General features: G+C 39.7%; 1 protein-coding gene across 1 annotated transcript in view; it reads right to left on the bottom strand.

Moving 5' to 3' along the window:
- The window catches only part of SCARB2 (scavenger receptor class B member 2), a 56,374-nt gene that overhangs the window by 3,869 nt on the left and 33,270 nt on the right, over nucleotides 1-19,235 (bottom strand). The window contains exons 3-11 of the mRNA XM_045392464.2: nucleotides 18,300-18,447; nucleotides 16,868-17,056; nucleotides 13,838-13,929; nucleotides 13,189-13,308; nucleotides 11,545-11,714; nucleotides 7,218-7,336; nucleotides 5,756-5,829; nucleotides 3,596-3,647; nucleotides 613-771 (exon numbers count right to left, since the gene is read on the bottom strand). Coding sequence (XP_045248399.1) covers nucleotides 613-771; nucleotides 3,596-3,647; nucleotides 5,756-5,829; nucleotides 7,218-7,336; nucleotides 11,545-11,714; nucleotides 13,189-13,308; nucleotides 13,838-13,929; nucleotides 16,868-17,056; nucleotides 18,300-18,447 — 1,123 coding nt within the window. The remainder of the gene's footprint in view (nucleotides 1-612; nucleotides 772-3,595; nucleotides 3,648-5,755; nucleotides 5,830-7,217; nucleotides 7,337-11,544; nucleotides 11,715-13,188; nucleotides 13,309-13,837; nucleotides 13,930-16,867; nucleotides 17,057-18,299; nucleotides 18,448-19,235) is intronic.

Raw genomic sequence — 19,235 nt, 5'->3', positions numbered from 1 at the left:
AATACATCAGGGATTCTTTCCAAGCAGGGCCCTGCCTGCCTTGCTCTATAATCTTGGAGCTGTTTTATCATATTTAATAATACTTAATCCTTTATTGAGCTCTTACTATATGCTAACACTGGGCCAAGTCCTTTATGTCTACTATATCATCTAATCCTCATGAAAAACTCATAAGGGAGGCTTTTATTATCCCATTTTACAGATGAAGAAATTCAAGCACAGTTTCTAGGGTCGTATAGCTATTAAGTGGCAGAACTGGGATTTGAACTCAGGCAGTCTGACACCAAAGATCAGATGTGTAACTGTTATATATTCTTCCTTTTCTTTCAGGTTATTGTTTTCAAAGACGTAAAGTTAACTCCCAGAGGATATATCCAAAGAGATTCTATTCCCCAAATACTAGATGGTACATTCTATCCCTCCACTTTCTTTGACATACTTCCTTTGCTTCCCATTTGGTCCAACAGTAAAATAAGAATGAAATCACTATGCCCAGCACAAAATCCCAGAATTCATCCTAATAAGCCAGCTGACAGCCCTTCAGTGAAGTACAGTTGAATTCCTCAGGTAAAGTTATCCAATAAGGAAGAAGTTCCTTCAGCCAGTTCTCACCTCATCCATGGATCCCTGTCCTTTGCATGCAAGCCAGGTAAAAACCAAACCGAAGAACACACCCAGTGCCATGATGATGTAGGGTATGTTGGTGATAATCAAAGTAGTGTTAATCACAGACTTCAGTCGACTCGCCGTCTCTTTATCAATGAGAACACTCTGGAGAGGCAAGAAAATAGTATTCCCTTGATGACTAAACATCCAGTGTGTAACCTTTTTTTGCTATATCTTTCCTTTATTTAATACAATTTGGGAATCTCCTCCTCTTAGCAAACCAAATATACTGAAAATCCATTTATAAGTCAGAGTAATCAGAAGGGACATTTATTCATTAATATCTTGTCTTCTCCTGAAGACATCTTTTTACTCTTAAAATAGATTGGAAAAAGGAGGTAAAATGTATTCAGAAATACTGAGACAGTATCATCTTTTGTTTTATGTCAGATAATTCCAATTCATCCTTAAAAATCAGCTCAGCATCACTTCCTTCCAAAAGTTTTCTCTGGCTACCTCAGGCCTAGTCAAAGGCCTCTTCCCTAAGTTTCCATCTCACTCTCTACCTCCATCATTGTCCTTGCACTCTGCATTGTAACTGTCTATCTTACAATGACTGTGAAGACCCTGAAGGCAAGACTTAACCTCAGTCACCTCCACACTGGGTATAGCACCCAGCACACAGTAGGTGCTTGATTAATGCTGGCTGATTAAATGAATAAATAAATGAAACACTCCAAAAATGGTATGTGGAAAGTATAATTTCTTTCTTGGTTACATCTATAGTAATCAGGACCACAGCCCTCTACAGAAAGTGCTCAGTGAAGTTGTGGGCTAACCAGAATTCCAGAGACTGTTGATAGTAGGAAATGTACTAGAATAACAGTGTATGCAGAGCAGAGGAATTACCACCTAGTGTAATGAGTGAGGTATCTGAAGAGCTTAATTCCATAGAAATTATGAGCAACAATTCTGGCCTAGTTTACGCTTAATTTGCATTGGAGGCCTGGCATAGTTGCACACGCCTGTAATCCCAGCACTTTGGGGAGGCCAAGGCAAGCAGACTGCTTGAGCTCAAGAGTTTGAGACCAGCCTGAGCAATGTGGTGAAACCACCTCTCTACAAAAATACAAAAATTAGCCGGGGCTGGGCATGGTGGCTCATGCCTGTAATCCCAGCACTTTGGGAGGCCGAGGTGGGCAGATCACTTGAGGTCATGAGTTTCAACATGATGAAACCTCATCACTGCTAAAAATACAAAACTTAGCCAGGTGTGGTGGTGGGCACCTTAGTCCCAGCTACTTGGGAGGCTGAGGCATGAGAATCACTTGAACCCAGGAGGCAGAGGTTGCAGTGAGCTGAGATTGGGCCACTGCCCTCCAGCCTGGGTAACAGAGCTAGACTCCATCTCAGGAAAAAAAAAAAAAAAAAAAAATTTAGCCAGCCATGGTGGCACACACCTGTAGTTCCAGCTACTTGGAAGGCAGAGGTGGGAGGATCACTTGAGCCCAGGCGCCGAAATTGCACCACTGCACAGGGTGTGAGACCCTGTCTCAAAAAAAAAAAAAAAAAAAAAAAATTTTTTTCACTGGACCGAGTCAGGGGATTGGGTTCTAAGACAGTTTTTCCAATAACTGGCTAGAGTTTCCTCCTCGGTAAAAAGGTGGTGCGGCAACAGTCTCCAAGGTCACTTCCAGGTCTAATATTTTATTTTTCTAGAGAAGAGAATAATCAAGCTGTTCCTAGGAGGCAGCAAAAATACAAGGTTCCACTCCACACACCTGGACTTAATCTAGTCTTTCACAAAAAAGCGAAGTAGAAGTTGGGGGTGGAAGGACTTCAAATATGCCACAACTTAACAGAAACTGGCAGAAAAGGGCCCTTCTGCATATTCAAAAAGACCTACTTTCATGCCCCTGCCCACAAACAGGAACATGGATGATCCAGGAGCAATTGCAAAGAGATCCTATGAATTGGTAAATATTGCCTGAATTTTTCCTATGAAACAATAAAAACCTCATCTTAGAATTGTAATCACAAACCCTTAAGTTTGTAAATGTGAATACCAATATAATGCTAAATGAAGAAAGAAAGATATAAAATTGTATCTATCATATGATTTCAGCGATGTAATAGCAAGAACACGAAAATATCAGGAGTTGACATCTGAACTGCACCTGTCTCTGAGAGAGAGGGACTTAGCAGTAATTTACTTTTTAAATCAATTTTTTAAAAAATTTCTAAGAGTTCTATAAAGAGCACACGTTTTATAAAATGTAAAACGTTAGATTACCTTTTAAAGTTGTTATTGGAAAAAACTGTACAATACATTGAGTAAAATAAATAGAAACAATATTATCAGACTGACACAGATTTTGTGAATAGTGATTTTAATTTTTCTTGCTAATCTCTATTGATATTCTACAAACAGTAAGTATTTTTAGGAAATAGAAAAACAATAAAAAGTAGAAATTTGCCAGTCAAGAATTCGTTGAAGAAAAAAACCTGTGTTTTTTTCCTCAAGCTGGGTGGAAGCAGGAGAAACTGAGGAGATATAACTACAGTAAACGTGATATGTGATTCAGAAAAGAATTTACCACAGGTGTCTTAAACCAGCATGGTTTCAAAGGAGGAGGAGACAAAGGTCTAGCTGGCATCTATCTGAGTGTGAGCTATTTCCCTGCTTCAACAATGCCTGCCAATGGCTCATTTTCCTGTTTTTGTTTCTTACATGAGCAGCTCCCCAAAAGGGAGTTTTGCCCAAATAGTATTCTTGAGAAGGAAAATTTCTTTCCGTCATTTCTCCAAATCAGCTCTCAGACACAGGCAGATTCATGTGAACATTTAAGTGAAAATTTCAGAGGAATAACAGGTTTTAAAAATCTTTTGCCTTTTTGTCATAACTTACACATAACTACAACAGTAGACATCATAATGGATTTTTTCTGAGTCTGAAAACACCCGTGGCTCCCTCTGTCTCAGGACTTACCTCATTGAGGTACATCACTGGGAAAACCATGGTTCTAATGTCTCCCGTTTCACTACAAAGATAAAGGATGAGATTGTTTCAGAGACATCCTCATCACAATGGCACACTTTCCTGGACAGACACATTTATATGAAGATTCCAGTACACTTATTTCTTAAATTACCCAGAATTTACTGATTTCTTAGTTATCTTTGCAAACATATACACCACAAGTTAGATTCCAGTCTGTCTAGCAATTCAAGTGCTGTACGTTTATCAAAACACAAGATACTGAAGGCAGATTCCTTAAAATGATTACTATTCTCCTTAGAGTCATCAGAGAAGGCTCCAGTTGACAGAACAAAGCTGTCACTCCTCAGAGTGTTTTGTAACTAGGCCACTGAAGTACCGTCTTTGCAACAAGAGCCAACTGAGCACGTACCACATACCAGCTCTGTGCCAGGTGTTTTTGGGATATTATCTCACTCAATTCCTACAGTAGTAACATGCAGTAGGTATTACTGTCCTAGGTTTACAGATGAGAAAATTCTGACTCAGAAAGGCTACATAATTTGCCTAGGATCACTACAAGTAAGTGATGGAGCCAGAAATGTAATTCCACTTTGATTCTAAGGTTCCAGCTCTTAACTACTAAATTATACTGCCTCAGAAATACACACACAGATGACAAAATGCATTCTTGTAAACCACATCTACTTCTTAGAAAAAGCCATGACACCTGGTATTAAATCTGGCAAATTCAATGAGGTAAACAAGTCAAGTTTTATAGATAGATAATTATGCATAGTTTTGCATCCTGTTTATTTCATTCCTAAAAAATTCCCATTGAAAAATCTGAGCAGGAGATTATACTTTGGAATTCAAATTAAGTTGCAGCATGGGGAGGTAAGGCTAGACTCGAGAGATTATAACTATACAAATGAGAGTTATGGTTGGCCCCAAGTGGGACCAGTGGGAACAGAGAGAGGGGAAGAGGAAGAGACTCTGTCTCAAGTCTCTGAGTGATAGAGTTTGGATACTTTTTCCCCCAAATCTCAGGGTGAAATGTAATCCCCAGTGTTGGAGGTGGGGCTTGGTGGGCAGTGGTTGGATCATGGCGGTGGATTTCTCATGAATGGTTTAGCACAATTCCCTTGGTGCTGTCCTTGTGACAGTGAGTTCTCATGAGATCTGGTATTTAAAAGTGTGTGGCACCTCCCCTCCTCTTTCTCTTGCTCCTGCTCACCCCATGTGATGTACCTTGTTCCTGCTTCATCTTCCGTCATGAGCAAAAGCTCCCTGAGGCATCCCTAGAAACTGAGCCGATGGCCAGCACCATGCTTCCTGTACAGCCTACGGAACTGTGAGCCAATTAAATCTCTTTATAAATTAACCAATCTCAGGTCTTTCTTTCCTTCCTTTCCTTCCTTTCCTTCCTTCCTTCCTTTCCTTCCCCCACTTCCTTCCCTCCCTCCCTCTCTCTCTCTCTCTTTCTTTTTTTTTTTTTTTTCCTGAGACAGAGTCTTGCTCCGTCACCAGACTGGAGTGCAGTGGCACTATCTCAGCTCACTGCAACCTCTGATTCCCTGGTTCAAGCGATTCTCCTGCCTCAGCCTCTCAAATAGCTCGGATTACAGGCACCCACCACCATGCTCAGCTAATTTTTGAATTTTTAGTAGAGACGGGGTTTCACCATGTTGGCCAGGATGGTCTCGATCTCCTGACCTCGTGATCCACCGCGCCCGGCCAGGTATTTCTTTATAGCAACACAAGAACAGCCTAATACACCAAGAGAGTCAAGGTGCATGAGAGAAAGGCTTAGTGGAGTGGGTAAAAGTTGACTAGACAGTAAGGCTGTGTGGCCTCTAGCAAGTTACCTAAACGCTCTGCTTCTGTTTCCTCATCTGTAAAATGGGGACAATACAAGGTTATATGTGAATCTACATAAGGTGCTAAGAATAATACCTGATCCATGGGAAGCACTCTGTAACTGTATGATTAAATACAACAAGTAAATTCCAAGACCAAGGCACCCATGAAAATGCTGATCCTGCCCCATCCCTGAAGGGCAGGGGTGAGCAGACTTAGGTGAAGTAGGCTGTAGTCCTCCTACCATCAACCCCACCAGAAGGGCAATGGAGCAAAACTGCTGTCTCCTCCATAGAAAGAAACAAAACTTACACAAAGTCATCTAATTTTTTGACATAAATGTTGATTTGGAACCTCTTGGCTGCTTTTAGGATTATTCCAGTCAACTGCAAATCAGAGAAGTGAAAAGGAAACATTAGGATTTATTAAACTGCAAACAACTTTTTCAATAGAGCACCATTTCTGTGTAGTCCTGATAAACAAGGTGACCATTACCATGTGTTAGAGTGGAAACAAGTAAAAGTGATCCCCAGAACAGAATGAGAACCATGTATTAGGTGGCTGGTACACCAATGTGTCTCAAACATGAGTATGAATGTGGGTCCTTGGGAATCCTGTTAAAATGTAGGCTCTGATTCAGTAGACTGGCCATTTCTAACAAGCTCCCAGGATGCTGCCACTCTGAGTAGCACAGCTTCAGAAGGACTCCAACAGGAAGGAGACCCAAAAGATAGCCTGTCACGTCTGGATTTCCAGGCAGTTGTCCAGAGAGCTAAGCAGAGGGTGGTGGTCACTGCCAGAGAGTGGCATCCAAGTATAGGGCCCACCTAGCACAGCCATGGGGGACAACTGCAGCACTTGTCTTCCTTAGGGCAGCTCCATCTTTGCACTAAGGTTATAAGACTGCATTCATCCCTTGGTGACAAGCACTGCTAACAGTTTGGCTGATCCAAGGGAACTGATCAGCTGATGGCTAAGAGAGAAAAGGGAGAAAACCACACACGATCTTATTCACCAGAGCATAAGATCAATGGTTTCTCAGATACAAATGCAATGTATGTAGCTAAGAGTGTGAAGTACCCATAAAATACTGTGCTAAAAGAATGTTCTTGCTTTTTTTTTTTTTATTGGTCTATAATGTTCAAATTCCAAAAATGAAGACATGGTTAGCATGGTTTTTGTTTTTCTCCTCTATGAATACAGGATTAAATGTGTATTATACATACACACACACACACACACACACATATGTATGTCTCCTCTATGTATATCTGATACCTTTATAATTAATAAGATAATAAACTCTCAAATAACCTGTAGAAAGAAGTTTGCCAAAAGTGCCTGAGGTTAATATACATATTCATATTTCAACCAAAATACTCCTGGCAGTGAGGAAGCAAAGGGACATCTTTAACTTTTTTGATCTGTGTCCCAAGGGGACAAATAAATATATGTTGAGGTCCAAGGCTAGCAACAGAAGATTGACCGGGTTACATGGGTCCAATCTCAGTAGTTTCCAATAACTGAGTTTTCACTGTTGCTTTTTGTTAAAGGCAGGTTTGCTCGTGTTTCTGCTATTCAATCCACACAATTCAGCCTTCTAATTATAGGGCTAGGAGACACTGCCTCCACTAGCACTAAGGTGAATTTCTCCCACTTGAATATGTATATGAAAGTAAGGATGTTTTTAAAGAAGGCTCAGGACTAAACTGGTGAACACTGTATAGACAGAATAAAACATATGCTCTTTTACCAGGAGGAAATATGTACTCACAGGATTAATGTCCACAAATGTCTCATGGTCTTCCTTATTTGGGTGCATGCCTTCTATGGCAGAAACAAACCTCTCATCTGCTTGGTAAAAGTGTGGGAAAGACATAATGATGGGTGCACCTGCGTTTGAAGGAAAACAGAAATGAATGATGCTGTTCTTAAAATCTAAGCTGAATATAAAAGTTCCTGGCCACAGCCTGGTTCCTAAAGAAAAAATTTAAAAGCTACATATAAATTAACTTGGGCAGGCTAAAACACCATTCTTTACCTCCTAGTTCAGGATTTATACTTCATTTTCTGACATCTCATTTACCCCCAATTTTTTATTCCTCATTATATACTGAAGTTCAGGCTGAATTATTTATTCTTCAACATATATTTACAGAAGTTAAAGTGCTTCATATACATTATTTTAATTAATGCTCCCAACAGCCCAATGAAGTTAGAACTATTAGCCTCACTTTGCATTTGAAGAAAGTGAGGTTCACAAAAGTTACAAAATTTACCCAGGGACAGCTAGCCATCAGGTTATGAAGGCAGAATACTAAGTGAATGAGGGGTATTGTACCTCAAAGCACTAGTTTCAACTACAATTCTCTAGGAGTAAGTGGGCTTTTTATTTCTTGTTATTTCTAAAATCAAAAAAAAAAAAATTGTGGTGGTTTTTTTTTTCTTTTTTTTCTTTTTTAACCAAAGATAGGCACAATCTCAGCTCACTGCAACCTCTGCCTCCCGGGTTCAAGTGATTCTCCTGCGTCAGCCTCCCAAGTAGCTGGGACTACAGGCATGCGCCACCACACCCAGATAATTTTTTTGTATTTTTAGTAGAGACAGTGTTTCGCCATGTTGGCCAGGCTGGTCTCAAACTCCTTACCTCAAGTGATCTGCCCACCTCAGCCTTCCAAAGTGCTGAGATTACAGGCTTGAGCCACCACACCTGGCTTATATAATTTTTTAAGAGTTAGCCTGGTTGTGGTTGTGCTATACACCCAGCCTCTAACCAGATCACAAAGATTCTGGGTTTTTTTCCTTTCCTATTCATTTTAAGAACCAAATAAGTGCTTATGTTATAAATTTAATGTTTATATATATATATAACCAAATAGGGAAACAAGGTACTAAGGAAACCTATTCTAGATCTGGCTATTGAAAAGAAGAGAGGGACCCAATAATTGCTGCCAGGGCAATATATTTTTGGAGAAAGGAGCTTATCGGCAAGTTATTTAAATTTGCTTACATATCCACCAGCCCATGGCTCAAGGAACACATCACACGTGCACATGCATTTTGCTGTTTACTGCTGAACAGTTCCAGAAAATCATGACTTCCTTCTTTGTGACCTATAATGACCTCGAAAATGTATTTTTAAAATCTGTTGATGGCTTATTAAGGACCACTGTCCTGAGTGTTTTACATACATTATTTCTAACTCTCACACAACCTCAAGAAGCTATAACCACCTCCATTTTATTAATGAGAAAACTGATGTCTGGAACCCTCCTTAATAAACTTTGGCCAATTTGCCAACAAATAGAATAGGATTCAAACCCAGATCTGCCTGACTCCAGAACACTCACTCATCCTGCTATCCAAAATGTTCCCCTGTAGAATTCAAAACACTGGAGGATGATCCTGGAGAGTTTCACCGCAGTCCCAATTTGGGAATATATAACAGAGGAAAAGGATTGTAGCAAGAAGTTTAAATGTGTAAAGTAGAATATTTCTGTTGATTCTGGCATCAGCTTCTTGAGGAAATAGAATTTAATAAAAACGGCAAGAGAAAATATATCTACATTTTTGCTTTGAGCCAGATGCACACCAGATGAGGGGGCAGGGACACTGTTTCAGGACTATTCACCAGTAAGGCAATGGGGGAGATCACAACCAGGAACATGTCCCCATGCACCCTTGGTCTTTATCTCCAGGTAAAGGGCACCATGTTCCCTCGCACAATGGTCCCCAAATACCTAGACGCCATGTTTATGGAAATCACTTGTTAAAAGTGTAGATTCTGGGGCCCTGGTATGTTCAACATGGGACCCTAGGACATACGTGTGTGTGCATGCTTGTGCACATGTGTGTATACCTATATATTATATACATACCTAGTATATTAAAATATAGCAAATATATGTATATGCAGATATATGCATATTTATATAACTATATAATTTAATACATTCATATATTAAGAAATATATTAACATATACATACGTAAATATATATACACACACACGCGGCTGTTAAACCTAGTCTTCAAGATGAAGAAAATACTTTTGTCAGTTGTATATTATATATATACTATATAATACATACACTATATATAATATATACACAATATAATATATACACTATATATAATACATATGTAACGTATATATTTTATATATATATATACACACATATATATATATATATACACACATATATATATATATATATATATATATATATATATATAAATTTTTTTTGGATACTCTGTTGCCCAGGCTGGAGTGCAATGTTGCAATCATAGCTCACTGCAGCCTTGAATTCCTGGGCTCAAGCGACCCTCCAGCCTCAGCCTCCTGAGTATCTGGGACTATAGGTGTATGCTGAGCTATGAGCAGCTAATTTTTAAATTTTTTGTTCAGATGGGGTCTCCCTGTTGCCCAGCAGGTCTAAACTCCTGGCCTCAAGTGCGCCTCCTGCTTCAGCCTCCTAAAGGCTTAGGATTACAGGCATGATCCACTGTGCCTCACCAACATATTTTAATAACTCTTCAGATAATTCTGATGTCAGGCCAGGTGTGGGGGTCACTGCCCTCTCAGACAAGGATCAGGAGGTATACTGCTGACCTCAGACTTATTCCAAAATGATATCTTATTCTTTTTTGTTTTCTTTTTTAAAAGATGGAGTCTCGCTATGTTGCCCAGGCTAGAATCAAACCGGACTCAAGCGACTCATCCATCATAGCCTCCTGAGTAGCTGAGTCTACAGGCACACACCACCATGCCAGGCCTGAAAGGAGATTTTAAAACGCGTTAATACGGGAGCAAAAGTGAGCACATTACTTTATTCAGGAGAAAGGGACTACAGAGATAGCTCTCCAGAGAAACTTTATAGAGGAATTATAGCCAAAGAGGGAATCACAGGGCAAATATGAGAAGACCCTGAGTTCCGCCAGAGATCTGCTCAGAGGGAGGAGTCGCATCCAAATCGTGTTACCTCTCTGAGCCCGTTTCCCCACTTATAAAAACAGGCCACTGAATATCTACCATCTGTAAGGTCGTTGTGAATAATTCTGCAACTTGTGGCTATTAAAACTACTCTTCAAGATGAAGAGAATAGTTTTGTCAGTTGTGCCACTGATAATTCTGCCTCATTCACGGAAAGGAGCAGAGTAGCTCTGACCTTAAGAAACACTGGGACATTTGTGTCAGGGTTTAAAACTAACTCTGCTTCAAAATCACTGAGAATCTTTGCCATGATATGCCCTTTCTTAAAACCGAGTTGTCCACTTTTTCTTTTAGCATCTGTTTTTGGCCGGGAGGTGCGGAATCACTCTATTGGTCAGGCTGGCATGCAGTAGCACAATCATAGCACACTGCAACCTCAAACTCCTGGGCTCAAGCAATCTCTCTGCCTCAGCCTCCTGAGCAGCTGTGACTACAGGTGTGTGCCGCCACACCCAGCTAATTTTTTATTTTTTATTTTTTTGTAGAGACAGGGGTCTTGCTATGTTGCCCAGGCTGATCTTGAACCCTTGGACTCAAGCAATCCTCCCACCTCAGCCTCTCAAAGCGTTGGGAACACAGGCATGAGCCACTGTGCCCAGACTCAGCATTGTTTTGAACATTGAAATCAGTTAAATGTTTTGCATGTAGTTAATACATGCAAATATGTAAAGCACTTAGGACAGCGACTGGCATACATCAGGTGCTTAGTAAACATGAGCTATTATTACTGTTAAGACTTCTAAACCACTGTCCAGAAAAAAAACACGACATGGCATTCTAGAAATAAAAAGCATCACAGAAAAGCCAATAATTTTTTTTACCATTCAATAGCCATGTTATGAAACATTATTCTTGAAAGAAACTGATCTTTCTATTGGGCTGACAACATATTCTTTTCTGTTTGTTTTGTTTTTTAGAGATAGGGGTCTCACTATGTTGTCCAGGATGGACTTGAGAACTCCTGGGCTCAAGTGATCATCCCACCTCAGCATCCTTAGTAGCTGGTAGTGTAGGTGTGTGCCACTATGCCCAGCTACATATTCTTTGTTGAACTCCAATCCTTCTGCATTCTTGACACCCCTATCATACCCCCTCTCTTGAGTTCTTACCATTCTTGCAGATGCTGACATTCAGAACTCCTGAGCCCAGGCAGTTTCCCTCAGGTATACAGAAGCCAGCATTGTCTGACGTATTAGCTAATATTTCTGCAGGAACTTTATAGCGAAAGGCAGGCAGTCCCTGTACACTCTCATAGTCACTGAAAGTAATATACACTGACCTGTTAGGATATAAGAATAAAAAGTGAATGTGGACTCTGGTCATTGTAATCTGCCCCAAATTCACAAGTTAGCAACAGTTCTCAGGTACAACGTGGCCAGAAGCTCATAGGGTAAGTAGAAAAGAATGTTTGGAAGGCCTTCTGTCAGCTCAACGTGTAATAAAGCAGAAGATGAATTGTAGTGAAAGGTGTTTAAGTGGTAGCAATGGAGGTATTATCCAAACAAGAAAAAACAATATGTGGTAGAAAATTAAGATGATAACATTTAGAATGGAGACTCACATAAAAAATAAGAGGCCTCTAGACCTGCATGGACACATGCCAGTGCGGACGGGTCACCAGCAAAGCCAGGAAAACCAGGGCATGGCAGAGCCAAAGCTAAGGTAGAACAGGCAGCGATGGCTGTGGCCTTGTAGGGGCACTTGAAAAGTGTTACACTGGGCAGATATTTTATTAGAATATACACTTTGATATTCATTCCTTCCCCCCACCAAAAAAAAAAAAAAAAAAATCAGATTCCATGTTTTGCCCCAGTCATTTATTTAAATGGAGTTCAACGTAATTCTGCCTTTCATTCTTACTGATTTCAAACATGGTCCCGTGTAATATGACCACTGCTTACACTGCATAGTGCCTCACAGACCACTTCGATGTACAGTCACCAGTGAGCCTCAGGCCCTCCTGTGAAGGCTGGCCGGAATAGCCTTCTGGGCCTCACTTTTTCATCTCTGAACCAGAGCTGTTGATACATCTCTCGCAAGGTTATGAATAACATAGGTGGTTTCACTGCACGAACCACCCCCACAGCATTTTTTAATGAAATATTTTAGGCACCAGAAAGAGAAAAAATATTCTAACAAATACCTTTGTATCCGCCACTTAGACAAATAAAAATTATATTATGGATATAACCAAACCTATCTACATAATGCTCTTGATTCCATTCCGTCTCTGTCTCCCCTGAGGACACCACTCTCCTGAAATATGGACAATAGTATCCTCTATTTGGCTTCCATGTAGAGACAACCTATTGACTGGAAGTAGGCCAGGTCAATTTAAGCTTGACAGAGCATATCATAGTAACTAACAGCCAACACTTAATATTGGTTACTGTGTGACAAGCCCTGGGCTAAGTATTTTACTAATACTAACTCATTTGTCCTCATAACTTCTAACATAGTTAACAATTTCTATCTTTGTTTTACAAATGAGGAAAGTGAGGTACAGAGTGGTTAAGTAATTTGCCCAAGGTCACACAGCTATAAGTGGTACAGCTAAGATTCAAACCAACAGTCAGGAGTCTGTGCTGTGAACCAGTACACTATACTGTCTCGATGTGCCATCAGCATGTATCACTGATTAAGCATAAATATCCATGCATAATAAGTGTGTCTGCATATATTCCTCATGCTTTTAGTGGTCTTGCAGTGAAAGACCTTATTTTTAAAAAAGAACTTATCTTTAAAGCTTTTACCTGCAAAAATCAGATGGGAAGACATAAAGGACCTCATCTTTGGTTATTAGTGGGTGAAAAGAATCTCCATCTGTTCCATTAATCATATTGCACTTGTCTGTTATCCACCAGTCAAGTGACCTATAATTGATAAGCGCAAGAAAGAGTAAAGATGATCACATTTGAGTTTAGATTCTCTTAAACAGTCAGGACTTTGCAAGATTTAACTGGAGCTATCTACACACAGTGTCTTCTCCATACACAGACACAACAGTGTTAATTAGATCAAGGGGGAGAAAAAGTAGGTCCCTGGCCCCAAATCAGTTTTCATAGAGGCAATGGCCAAATAGCCCAAAACATGTGGTGGTCTGAAAAGTATTTGTGCTGTAGCTACTACACATCACTCAATGACTACTAAGCAAGAGTGGGAAGTTTCACTGGCCTGTAATTCATGCCTGGCCATGATAAATCTACAAATCACGAATATTTACTCTGTAAGATGTTTTACCACCACCTTGATTTGTAGAATAAAAATTACAAGACTGTTTACATGTTTTTATATTTTTCATCCAAAAAAGGCTTAAACACATTTTTTAAACAATGTAGAAGTAGATATGTAGTTTAAATGAAAACTGAAAAAATAACTCCACTGATAAATCATTAGACTTACGTTTTCCCATTCCATTCCACAATCTTTGTAAAGTTAAGGTAATTGTCTTCTCCAGTTAGAAAAACATAGTCTCCATCATTAGTCCCATTTTTCTGAAAATACGTGAATACGATCATTTAAAGTAACTGCGATAATTTGATGACAACTTGGCTAGCCTATGGTGCTCAGTTGTTTGGTCAAACACTAGCCCAGATGGTGCAGTGAAGGTATTTTGTAGGTGTGATTAGTATCTACAATCAGTTAACTTTAAGCGAAGTTACCCTCAATGAGTGGCGGGGCCCCATCCAATCTGTTCAAAGCCTTACAAGCAAAAACAGAGGTTTCCTAGAGGAGGAATTCTCCCCAAGACTGCAACAGTGAAATTCTGCCTGGATTTCCAGGTTCCAGCCCGCCCTACAGATTTCAAACTCAAGACCACATCATCAACTTTTACCTGAGTTTCCAGCTGCTGGCATGCCCTATGGATTTCAGACTTACCAGCTCCCATAATCACATAAGCCAATTCCATAATATAAATTTCTTTCTCTCCCTCTTTCTCATCTCCATATACACACCCTCTTGATTCAGTTTCTCTGGCAACCCTAACTAATACAGTAACTAAAAAATTTAATCTTCATGAAACTGTCCTACTAGGGCCTAACTGCTACACAAGACTGAACCAGGACCAGAAAATAGTGACTATTTTGCTAAATACTATATTAACCATATTATTATTTTATGGTTTTAAAAAGTAGGAGCTCAATTTTAAAATGGGCAAAGGATTTGAAGAGACATTTCCCAAAAGAAAATATAATAATGGCCAAAAAGCACATAAAAACATGTTCAGCATCATTAGTTATTAGGGAATTGCAAATCAAAACCACAATGAGATACCACTTCACACCCACTAGGATGGCAATTAAAAAAAAAAAAATAGTAAGCGTTGGTGAGGATGTGGAGAAATTGGAACCTTTATACATTGCTAGCAGGAATATAAAAATGTTGCCGTCACTGCAGAAAAGAGTTTGTCGGTTCCTAAAAAAATTAAACAGAATTCACAGGACTCCAAAATTCCACACCTATGTATATACTCAAGAGAATTCCACTTCAAGGTATATACCCAATGTTCATACAAAAGCCTGTATGAATAAATATTCATAGCAGCACTTCTAATAATAGCCAAGAAGGAACACAACCCAAATGTCCATCAACTGATAAATGGATAAGCAAAATGTGGTATATCGACACAACGGAATACTCCTCAGTTATAAAAAGGAATGGAACACTCATACATGCTAGAACATGGATGAACCCTGACAACATTATACTACATTTAAAAAGGAGACACAGAAGGGCATATATTATATGATTCCATTTATATGAGATGTCCAGAATATGCAAATTCACAGAGCCAGAAAGTAGACAGTGGTTGCCAAGGCCTGCGAGAGTAAGACGGGAATAGGAGTAACTGCAAAGAGAGTATGCAGTGTCTTTTTTGGGATAATGAAAATGTTCTGGAATTAGCAGTAATGGTTGCACAACCTTCTGATTATACTAAGGACTACTGAATTGTACATTTTAAAATGGTAAATTTTATAGTAAGTGAATTATTTCTCAATAATAACAAATTTAAATGCCTAAGTCCAGGACCAGGACCAATTATACCAGAATAGCTACACTGGAAGAAGGTGGTATTAATATAGTCCTATTTTCAATTAAGGTTTCTTCAATTGCATATTCTCTCCAAGTTATACTTCTTAAGGGCACATACAGACACTATATATTCCTAAAATTCTTTATCTGGGCATGTAGCTATGATTTCTCAGAAACAGCACAGGTAGTAGCTCCTCTATAATAATAGGAGTGAACAATTGTTGAGTATAATATTCCTGGCTCTGGTCTAAAATTTTTGCACGAATCATCTCATGAAATCCTCACAACCACATAAGATAGTGTGGCTATCAGTCTGGTGAATTCAATGATGTAAAAACAAAAAAGCAAGTTATATAATGCAAATTATCTGAGAAACGGTGAGATATTAGCAACAAGATCTATCTGGCTGATGGACTGCAGCCACTGGGACCAAAAGGGCCTCAAGGGAACCTTTGCATAATATCTCTCAGTAGGAGGCTCTCTTGAAATTATTTCCAGAAGGAAGGTTCAGTCAGGGCTTGACAAGAAATCTGTGCTTCCTCTGGTCCTGTGAAGCTGTGTTCCTCTGAGACAGGACCCTCTAGGGAACTCCTGTCTGGTCTGCTTCTCCAGAATGATGCATTCAGAGTTGGTGAGGCCCTACTTTTAGGACTCCTGTCTCTCACACAGATAATTTTTTAAAACTTGCTCACAATTCTGTTTTAACAATTTCTAAGTTTAGTATAACCCTGAAGGCCCAGGGACACAATTATTGCTGTTTGCCATAAAAACTGGAATGCTACAGGATTACATGAAGAGGCAGAGCCAGAAAACAGCTTCAAATTTAAAGCTGAGGAGACTCATCACAATCCCAGAGCACACCCCTAATCTAATACTCTTCCTTCCTGGGGTTACTTTATCTTTTAACAACTTCCCAACTATCCACTGCACTCAAGGGTTTTTTTTTTTTTTTTTTTTTGACTGAGTCTTGCTCTGTCACCCAGGCTGGAGTGCAGTGGTGTGATTTCAGCTCACTGCAACCTCTGCAACTCACCTGCCTCAGTCTCCTGAGTAGGTGAGATTACAGGTGTACATCACCACACCTGGCTAATTTTTGTATTTTCAGTAGAGAGAGAGTTTTGCCATGTTGGCCAGGCTGATCTCAAAGTCTTAATCCTCAAAAGATCCACCCACCTTGGTCTCCCCAAGTCCTGGGATTACAGGCATTAGCCACCGCACCTGGCCTCAAGTTTTTTTTATTTCCAAAAAACACTCCATTTTTCACATACTCTACAAGATATCTTAACTTCTTGTTAAGTTAAGGCAATTTCTAGAAGAAATTGAAAGTTAATCTGGCTTGGGGTGCCCCTACCCGCTGTCAGCTAAAAAAAGAGGTTCTGAAAAGAAAAATCGACTTACCTCATAGAATAGGCCAAAATAGGGAGAGATGTCAGGCCTGAAAACATGGATAAGGGACAAGATTTCATCTTTGTAGCCCCAGAGCAATTCATCAACTGTGTGAGTCACAAAGAGCTTCTGCTGATAGGCTTTCAACATGGCCTCGATGATCTCCCTGAGGAAGTGGACCTGGGACCACTCTATGACAGTCTGCGGAGCAGAGGTATATTAAGACAGCAGCATCCCCTCCAAAGCACCCCCACCCACTCTCTCCTACTACCCCTCAGCAAAGTGGGTTGGAAATATAAATGTAAAGGTTGAGATTAAATAGCTGAAAAATCAGATAGTCAGCTCCGTTCTGGCTGCATATGGAAGACAAAGCCTCTTCTCTGTCCTTTCTCAGTACTACATTTTGTAAGTGTAATATTTACAAAGAGACCATTTGCAGGCTCTGAGTTATCCAGACACCACAAAAGGGGAAAAGCTCTTGTAAACATGTCGGCATCTTTGGCCACAAGGTGGCGCTACCTTCCTCCTGAGCAGGGCCAGAGGCTCATTATAAACCTGACCTACACCCCTGGGACTAGGCGGCAGGGACCTAATACTGTCTAGGTCCTGGGTCCATCATCAGTGTCCAGCTGCATATGGAGCGGTCACCTAGGGGTTAGGGTGGGAGAGTCGGAAGGGGTTGGTGTAGGTGAATTAGAATGTTTACTGGGCCAGGAACAGTGATTCACGCCTGGAGTCCCTGGCCGACACGGGAGGATCCCTGGAGCCCAGGAGGTAGAAGCTTCAGTGAGCTGTGATGGAGCCACTGCACTCCAGCCTGGGTGACACAGCAAGACCCTGTCTCAAAAAAACTAATAATAAATAAATTAATTAAATTTTAAAAAAGAACGTCTCATGGGTCTCAGTATAGAATAGATGTAGAATAGGTGTCATTATTAGGTGGAATTACCATTATAAACAGAGCCCATTGAAATCACAGTAGGTTGTACTCAGCCCAGTCTATTGATTTCTGGTGTCAATTTATGAATTTTGAGAATATAAAATCCAACATAAAAATCTGAAGTAAGAAATGGTATACAAATTTCACTGATAGAATTTCTGAATGAAAACAAGGGGCAAATAAACATTTTTAAAATTATGAGCTACCAAAAAATTCCAGGGGCATATTTGCACAATTGCTAATCCTGAACACACAGGAAGAAACTGTGAAAACAAATCCTAAAATCTGAATTTTGTCATCATTTGAAAAGACCTTATTTGATAGATCTTAGAAAAAAGTCCAAGATGCACTTTAAAGAAAAGAAGAAAAAAAATATTTTTCTTTTTATATATGTATATTTCAACATAACTTAATGGCTCCTAAATGTAAAATCATAAACAGCATTAACTTAGCTTTTTCCTTTCTTCCAAAATCCAAATTAATGGTATTAAAATGCCTACTTACCAATACAGGAATATTTAACGTTCTAATTAAGTCAATTTTAGGGTCTCCAACAGATTGGTCTCGTTCAAAAACATATGCCTTGTTGCTGACAGCAGATATTGTTGTTCCATTATCTCCAAATTGAACATTTGCTTTGTTTCTGAGTTCCCTAAAAGAAAGAAAGAAGGGTTTTATTTGAAAATAGGCACCACTTTAATAAGCAAGACTTTTCCTTTCTTTTGGCATCAAAGTTATATTTTTAATATAACATCCCCAATATAACACTATATAGAGACTGCAGCTACTAAGCCTTAAAAAGCTGGAGACTGAAGCTATAATGTGGGAAGGAAACGAGGCCTAGGATAGAGTCTTCTCAAAAACTTTGTTTTCATTCTTTTCTTCCCTGATGAGGGAGGTGCAACAGTCAAGGGTCACCTTGACCAGGGAATCAAAGTCAGTGAACTCTCTCCTGGGTTATGGTTTGGTCCTGAAGTATTTTCAAAATTTTCAGTTTGGTTCATAGATTTAGTTTGAATTTTAATTTGTTTACCAATGTCTTTTTGTTTCTAAATTGAATTAAATTGAAATTTTATTTTAAAAAATAATGCCCAAAGCTTAGTAAATTACAGGAATTCACTCCTGTTTCTTTTTTTGAGATAGGGTCTCACTCTGTTGCCCAGGCTGTAGTGCAGTGGCATGACTATAGCTCACTGCAGCCTCAGCCTCCTGGGTTCAAACAATCCTCCCACCTCAGCCTCCCAAGTAGCTAGAAGTATAGGAGCATGCCACCACACCCAGCTAATTTTTTTGTAGAGATGAGGTCTTACTATATTGCCCAGGCTGGTCTTGAACGCCTGGACTCAAGTGATCCTCCTGCCTCGACCTCCCAAAATGCTAGGATTACGGGCATGAGCCAGCACACTCGGTCTCTGTTTCTGATATACAGCACAGTTTGGT

The sequence above is a fragment of the Macaca fascicularis genome, chromosome 5, assembly GCF_037993035.2.
Source record: "Macaca fascicularis isolate 582-1 chromosome 5, T2T-MFA8v1.1".
NCBI lineage: Eukaryota > Metazoa > Chordata > Mammalia > Primates > Cercopithecidae > Macaca > Macaca fascicularis.
This window is presented reverse-complemented; position numbering and strand designations above follow the sequence as displayed.